Source organism: Pygoscelis adeliae, unplaced genomic scaffold (assembly GCF_000699105.1).
Source record: "Pygoscelis adeliae isolate BGI_AS28 unplaced genomic scaffold, ASM69910v1 Scaffold74, whole genome shotgun sequence".
NCBI lineage: Eukaryota > Metazoa > Chordata > Aves > Sphenisciformes > Spheniscidae > Pygoscelis > Pygoscelis adeliae.
The window spans coordinates 1,201,140-1,209,611 of record NW_008824665.1 but is presented as its reverse complement, the minus strand read 5'-3'; the positions used below and the strand labels follow the sequence as shown (position 1 = coordinate 1,209,611).

Sequence of the window (8,472 nt, the reverse complement as noted above, 5' to 3'; positions counted from 1 at the left end):
GGGGGTTGTAGGTTTGTTGGGGGTTTTTTTTCATTATTTTCCCCTCCCATCCTCATAACTTTGCTAGCTTACCACTGACTGTTACAGTCATTACTCTATCGTGGCATTATCTAGATGACAGTAACTTATAAAGGCTGAAACACTTCACTACCAATACAGAGACTGACAAATGGAAAATTTTGATTTCCAGATTAGCCTGTAACATAAAGAATGCAAATCCTGAGACAGTAACAAAAATTGCTTTTCAACATTAAATATTTTAAAACCTTTTGTTTGTTTTACATACATAGATGATTTAGTCTGCTTATACACCAACAATTTCCAAAGAGCAGCCAAAACTGTAGTGCTAAGGAACATTTTCTGGAAATCATGTTATCCGTTGGAGAGGTACATTTTTCAGCATCTCCAACCAATCTGCCCTATCTTAAGTGCTAAATTACTGCTTTTACAACCCCCTGAAATCTGTTGGTTCTTCCTGTCTTTAAAGACAATGCAATACCAAGCACTGTAGCAACCTTTAGTTCAAAGCATATCGTGGCATGCAGAAAATGCATCGATAAGACACCAGGAAAAGGTCCATTTCAAACAGGTATTGCCACCTACAGCTGGCCAGCAGACATACAAGGTGCAGACCCTAAATTCCTCATTGTTCTTTACTTGGAGCAGAGAGCTAACAAAGTCCATTCCGCCAACGGTAGGTATTTTATTTCATCAGATGGACTTGTCAGCATGACACAACAGCAACCCCATTTTCTTCGCCAAAGCACTCTCTTTTTACTCATGTGACTTGCCATTACTGAAGGTAACTATTTTCTCAAGTTCCATAAATAGCCAAATTAATGTTATGAAGAGACTTTTTTTAAAAAAGTCAATTTTCTAGAATTCACGTTATGCAATTTTCAAATTGGTGGCAAGACTCTGAAGCAAGTTTAAAACCTGAAAAATGGAAAACAACAACACTGCCCCTGGGATGCAACTAAAAAAAAAATATTACCATAAATCCATGCTAAGCCACCACAAATCCTTTGTTGTGAAGTATCTTCTAAAAGAATCTTCTCCTTTCTTCATCAAATACACAGGAGCAAAACTTATAGCAAATAAAAAAGCCCATATGAACTCTAAAGCAGCTTACAAAATAAAAATAAGTATGCAAAATAGTTACTGCATCAAAAATAATATTTAATTGAAACTTCCAGTTCTACTTCAATATGTTGATTCACTACTGCTTACTAACATCTTCAACGAGTATTAAATTACATCTGCAAAAATCTCATTTGTACCTGATCAACCTTCCTGCTACATACGTGCATACATGATGAAAATTCACCCAATTTCCTGACTGTACTCGTGCTTTACAAGCTAGTACTAGTTACTGCTACTAGAGATTCTCAAAGGCTGTTGACAAGTCTTTCAATTCTCACGTTCAGCTTTAATCTTCCAGCCTCTCCACAGATTTAATAACAAGCCAAAACATACTTTCTATACAGAAAACATTTCCTCCACATTTTTTTCCTCTGTCCAGCTGTAAACAGATCTTTTAATAAAAATTTCTCTTCAAAAAGAAAATTGAGAGATTGTCAGATAATAAAGAATACTTCAAATCTCTATGTCAGTTTTATGTGTTTATCATCACCTTTTCCTCCATTCTCTTTTGCTTCACTGCTAGATGAAATGCACAAACAGATGAAAACAACTTGCATCAGACTAAAGAATGAAAGCAACTCTACAGGAAATGCTGTCAAGGACAAGGAGACAGTTATTAGTTCTCTTATCCTTCATTCACAAAATCTGCTTTTGAGTAATGGTAAACAATGTTTCAGATTAAGTTATTTTTAAATTCACTTACAGCAGCCTTTATAAATGCTGTAAAATACATAGTTTTTTTAAGTTTTCATTTTACAGGTAATTTAGGAATTATACAAGTCTGTACAAAATGTTATTGCAAGCATCTATAGCGTAATAAAGCATTGTCTAGGAAGATGTAAAACTGATTTTGCAACACTAAGTATAAATACACAAAAGAATTCACTGCAATATAAATATGTATTTTTCCATACTTAAGTTTCAAAAGCATAAAGTAAAAGAAATCCTCTTCTACAGTTCTAGAGATGAAATACTAAGCTCAAAAGATCATGTCTAAAATTGACGGGATTTAATACTGAACTGAATAAATCAAGGTAACTGATGCAAATCCAAGCAACTATATGAGAATCATACACTAAAACGAGTCCATACCATGACTCAAGCTAAGAAAAAAAAAAGATACTTAACAAAATACAAAGATACTTAACAGATACAAAAAACTGGCCTGCATTTTTGTAATTGAAATATTAGAAGAGATGATGAATCTACGAACATACAAACATCTATGGCACACCCAACAGGCTGAAGAAAGAGTAGTCAGAAGAACTAGGGGTGGTTTTTTGGTTGGGTTTTTTGTGTTTTGTTTTTTTTTTAATATAGAAACTATAACGGTATTATTTGTATTCTCTCTTTAACAAATAAAGTTTGAAAATTAATTTTCCATACGGCATTCTGCCAAGCAGTTCATTTTTAGTATCTCTTATTTCAAGTCATAGTGAAGATTAAAAAAAAAAATAATCATTCATACTGGGGAAATAAAGGTTACAGTTTTCAAAGCAGATACACTCCACACTGTCTATATTTAAAAGGCCGTGCCCTGATAACAGGCATAGAAAGAGCTGCAAATGGTGTTCTAAAAACTGAACAGGGCTGAAGACTTAAAGATACCAGCTCGTCTTTAAACGCAATTATATACAGGTTTAACAAAAGCTGGGAGTTAATCTAAACAAGGTATTACATGGGTCAGATGTTTTTTCAAAAGCACACCAAATGGAATTTTACAGCTTCTTCACTGGCCCAATTATGTCATCACTTACTTCTTTCTCCTACCTTTTCCCTTGCCAGGTTTAGAATCACTTGGGATGTATTGATATAAATCTTCAGTGATGTATGGGTGTGTGCACGAGACAGAGAGAGAGAAGTGGGGATTTTATACACACGTATTTACAGTATACCTGCTTCTCAAATGTTTATGTACTTTTACAATACACTACCCTTTACCTCCTGTAGAAGAGGGAATAGTCTAACAAACAGGCAAAAAAGTCTCAAGAGAACTCTAGTTACAGACATCCGATGGCCAGAGAAGTGAGGAGCCAAGCAGAATAACAGCGTATCTTGCACTACCTTTAGCAAGTAATGAGGTCTAAGCTCCAGACCAAAAGAAATTCCAGTCAAGATGACAATACAAATAATACCTTGCCCTGAGATCCCCTGAAGTGGAAACAGAAGTAATCTCACTAAGTTTTTAATGTTACAGGCAGATATATAGGGAGAAGTGCTGCTGTAAATTATCTAATTGTACACAAGTGACCTGACCGCTACTGCCATGCAAAAAAACACAATTATTTTTGGTCTCCATTTAACAGAGTCATATCCTGCTCTGTGTAAAGCATCTAAATGCTTTTCCAACTGCAGCTAAACAAAGTATAGTCTACCTGGAGATGACAGATTGAACAGACGCAACATGCATGGGAGAAGAAAGGATATGAGCTTTGGCTAGTCAAATAACAGAGGAAGAAGGTATTTCTGGCTATTGTTACCCTGAGGGATTTAAACATTCTGGGAAAAACTACCAATCATGACAAACAGCTAACATATGCTCTTAAAATCACGGTACAGTCACGTGCTAGATGTCATTTTCCAAAACACTGAGTATCAATGAGCTTATGATTCTTTCACTCAGCTAGGATCCCCTGAAAGCTTAGGGGGCTTTTTTGGTTGGTTTAAAAAAAAAAGAAAAAAAAAACCACACACCACCAAACACAAACAGGATCCATGAAGAGAAGCATTAGCGTTCTGGTTTAGAAAGATCGAAAGAAGGAAAACCAAAAAATGTTTCTGAGAAAATTGACTGCTAGTAGCATAATGGTGACACTGTGCGTTTTTAACACCTCAATCTGTCTTCTACCACCTTCAAGTACTTATTGACTAAAAAACATAATCAGAATGAAACAGTGTTGGAACTTGTCTTCTAGCACTCCTGGAAGACAAGCTGCTACTCATTATAGCTCTCTGGCATCTTAGAAAGACATGATGAAAGCCACTAAGGCAGTCAACACCTCATGATCAACATAATCAGGGACTGCTGATAGAGTTAGTATTTTCAATATTAAGAAGAGAATCCAGCCTCTCCCATCAACCCATTTTATTAGTATTTTTTTTTAATAAAGTTTGGCCACTGATATTACTCCTGATTTAAGTTATGGCACCAAGAAGGTATTTAAGGAGTACCTCACCTCCCATTGCTATGGCATTTTTCCCACCTTGTAAGTGTTTATTGCTTTATTTTGTCTCCTCATCTGAGTCTCAGTTTTTCTTTTCTAGTGTTCTTTTCTGTCCTCTCCCACATTCTCAAGGCAGGTTATTTATCTTAAAGTTACTTCTCCCATTAATGTAGCTTCTTAGACAAGAAGTTCTTTGGGAGAACCACCACAGTCGTCTTGTCCATTTGTAAATGCATATCACAAGAGGTCCTCAATATAGTGAGGAATTTCCACACATAATTAATATCAAAAAATTGCACTTTAAAACTGCTATTCGAATCGCTTCAGCCTGTACATGCAAGGGCCTTTCACAACTGGCACAGCTTCTCTGCGCACACTGTCAAAGAAATGAGAATATTCACATGCACATACTATTAAGACAAGCCAGTGGTCATTTATTTGAAAAGGTGAAGGTGGTTTAACGTGCAGCTTCTTACTCTAACTGCACAGAATTGGTGCACCAGATTGAAAGGCTCACCACCCCTCCGCAGGCCTGAGCGGCTCTCACAATGGATTAATGCTTTGAAGCGAAACCACCAAGACCAGAAGTGCCCCAAGTTCAATTTAAAGAGCCACAACAGTGTTGCTGAACCTCCCTTTTCCCACCATACTCATTTGCCTAAAGCATCTCTTGGCTGTCAAAGAGAAGGCTTCTACATACACCACAGACTCGCAACTGGTTCAACCTGAGTAAAGTCAATACTTGAAAAAGAGAAGCTGAGGCAGGATGAAGTCTAGGCTTGTGAAGAAAAAAAAATCTACCTAAGAATAATTATTTATATATAAATTATTTCAGCATAATAAATAATCTAAACTACAATCACCACTAGCATACCCACATTCCACAATATTCTTTTGTCTTCCTCTATACAATGGGAATATAGACACTGTCTCAGATTGTTAAACACAATTTACCCACGCAGTAGTTTCAGAGCATAATCAATACAACCCACCCCCTCAAGAGAAAAACAAGTATTTTGTTATAATACCTACATGCACTGGGACCTGAGAAACAATATTTCTAATTAAATAAAAACATCACACCGCTTCATTTCCCAGAATGGCTGTAACGAGACCTGCAAGTTAGTGCAAATCAAACTATCAGACAGTGTACCTTTTAATAAAGTTCCAGGCAATCTTACCTCTCATCCTCACCATCTACGAGGGGCGTTGTCAATGGCAGCACCTTCAGCGGAAAGAGGGAAGCAGAGGATGGCATGTTGCTGCTACCACCATCTGAAACGGCTGATGCTCCAACACCACTCTCACCACTGGCAGCTTGAGGTAACCCCACTAAGGAAGGTTCTGTAGGGCGTCTGCCATCTTCATTTTGGCTTACAATTGACTGAGCTAGTGATTGTGCGGGGAACTGGGTAGAGCTTAGCGGCATCTGCTGTGGCACACTCTGTGCCACTGGCATACCTATACTTGTTGATATCAAGGGAGGCTGACTAACACTTTGAGCCAAATTCCCATTCTGCACAGCTGAAGCCTGTGCTATATTCTGTGGCTGTCCCAAACCTATAGAAGCAGAAGGTATGCCAGGAGGCACAGCTGAACCAGCTTGACTTGGTGCAGGAACAGTACTAGCAGAAGGTATAGGGCTAACTGCAGGCAGCTGCTGGCCAGTCATCCCTTGGACTACAGATTCCACTCCTTGTGCCTGTGGCTGTACAGGTAACAAGGTGTTTTGCTGAGCAATGACCATTTGCTGAGGAAGGCCTGAAGTGCTAGCCTGTAATCCCTGCTGCATTATTCCCGTCTGCACAGGCTGCACTACTTGTGAAGATGGAGGAGCAGCCGTTGACGGCATGACTGGAGGTGGCATTTGGCTTGCAGCAGATGGTGGTTGCACCACAGCGGCTACGCTTCCTTGCTGCCCAACATTCAGCATTTGACCACCGGTACCTACACCTGGCATCGCTGCTGGAGCATGTGCAACGGGCTGAGCTGGGGCAGCAGCTGGATGTGCTTGTACTGAAGGCTGCATGCTCTGTGCCTGGGCAATGGGAACCGGTTGCCCTGCTCCTACTCCTGTAGAACTGGGCTGCATGGCAGGGGCTGGAGTCTGAAGGATCTGCTGATGTTGAATGTAGTCTGGCATAGCCCCCGTAACAGAGTTTTGGTTCACCGGCTTAACGTGACCTGCAGCCATCTGCTAAGGAACTGTCTGTTGCTGCTGCTGCTGCTGTTGTCCATACTGCAACTGCTGCTGCTGTACAACTGGCAAAGTCTGCACAGGCTGCGCCGGCTGAGAATACGGTAGTTGCTGTTGAGCCATACTCTGAATGGCAGGTTGCTGGTGGCCCAGAGATGGGGATACACCTAGTATATTAACTGTGGCTGGCTGAACCCCAGTAACAGTGGTTAGACTGGCCTGTGCAGGAGGTTGGACCCCTGGCTTCTGCTGTGGATAGTTTACTTCTTGAGAATGCAGCTGGACTTGTGCAAGCTGTGATTGAGAAACGCTCTGTGGTATACTAGATGCTGGAATTGCCGGAGGAGCAGCGCTGCTAAAATCCATCTGCTGCGGACCCACACCTTGAAACGCTTGCTGCTGTACCACAGTAGGTGCTCCTATTTCTCCACTTCCCACACTTTCTGTATAGTGACTCAGTGTGCTTACATTGCTGCTAACAGAACTCCCACTGGTGCTCTCCCTTTCAGAAGTCACTTCAAGCGGGTTTTGTTTTATCGTCTCTACTGCTTTGTTTACTGCTACTCCTTCTGAAACTGCAACAGTGTTTTCTTTGTCATAGAATTCAGTGCATGTCCATCTACCTTTTTTGAAAGGTTCGGAACTAGAATCTAATTTTACAACCCTAAACCTTGACGTGCCAGATGCAGGCTGCTGCTGGCTTGATCCCACTGCCATTCCTGCAGTTGGATTAGTAACATTGTTAATGACACTAGAGGAAGCACTCGTACCATTGCCAACACCACTCAAGATATTCACATTAACATTGCTGCTAGTTCCAGACAAAGCATTTACATTACCAGTACTCGTGATGTTGCTTAAATTTATAGTACCAAGCATGCTGCTTGCCACACTAGAACTACCACCACCCATATTATTTAAGGTACTAGTTCCAGTAGCAGGACTTACACCTAAATTGCCAGGAGTACTCGTAGTGCGGATATTAGACACGACAGGTGCCGGGGAACCAGTGGATGATGCAGCAGAAACTGGTGCAGTTGATATAACATTGTCAGAGCTTCCAGTTGTTGATAGTTTTCTAAATGATGGACTGGGCGGTGGTCCTCCAGAAACTGGGGCACTGCCCACCCCAGGATGCGATGGATGATGGTGTCCATGATGGTGGTGGTGAAGATGGTGGTGGTGATGAACATGATGAGGGTGAACACTTCCATTGATCACAACACTCTGCTGTGGGTGATGAGGCAGAGGAGCATGCTGCTGAGGAAGATGAGGCTGGTTTGGGGAAACAGCCCCAGGAGTCTCTGCCTCTTGGAAGTTATTTAAAGTCTCTTCAGAGGAGCTCCTCTCAGGTTCTCCCAAGTCAGTGGCCCTGGATAAAGAAACATCCAAGATTTCTGAAGACGACAGGTCTTCAGTGTGGGACTCATCCAGGTCATCGTAGCTTTCTGTATCCTCAGCTATGCTGTTATTAGAGCTCATACTAGCTGATATTTGAGCAGGGGTCACACTGGTAATTTGGAAGCCACTTTTCTTTTTCATTTGAGCTCCAGTCTGTGCAAGAGGCTGTGGCTGGAGCTGAGACTGCGAGAGGAGGTTCAGGCTTTGTGGAGGAGGGGGTGTCGGCTGTGGACCCGCTGATGAAGATGCTGCAGGAGATGGAGGCGGCGGCTGGATCAGCAAAGGCGGCTGATAATCCTCGGCGGAGAGGGCAGCGCTCCCAACGCCGGTACCTGGTGCAGTGGGAGCAGTAACGCAGCTGCTGCCGCTGCTACTGCTGCTGCCCCTTCTAGGAAACATTGCCGGGTGCGCCATCTTCCTAGCACTAATGTCTGCGGCTGAGTCAGGCTGGTGCATTGTATCGGGTGTATTTTAAGAGTGCAATCCCCCGGTATGGAGAGAGACAGACACACACACACACAGTTAGCTTTGCGCTCACGGCAGGGCAGAGAGACACCACACACAACC

The 8,472-nt window shown here is 41.5% G+C and overlaps 1 protein-coding gene across 1 annotated transcript in view; it reads right to left on the bottom strand.

Moving 5' to 3' along the window:
• The window catches only part of TSC22D1 (TSC22 domain family, member 1), a 97,861-nt gene extending 89,500 nt beyond the window's left edge, over positions 1–8,361 (bottom strand). Inside the window, 1 exon segment of the mRNA XM_009322832.1 lies at positions 5,489–8,361. Coding sequence (XP_009321107.1) covers positions 5,489–8,361 — 2,873 coding nt within the window.
• Between the last annotated feature and the right edge of the window lie 111 nt (positions 8,362–8,472).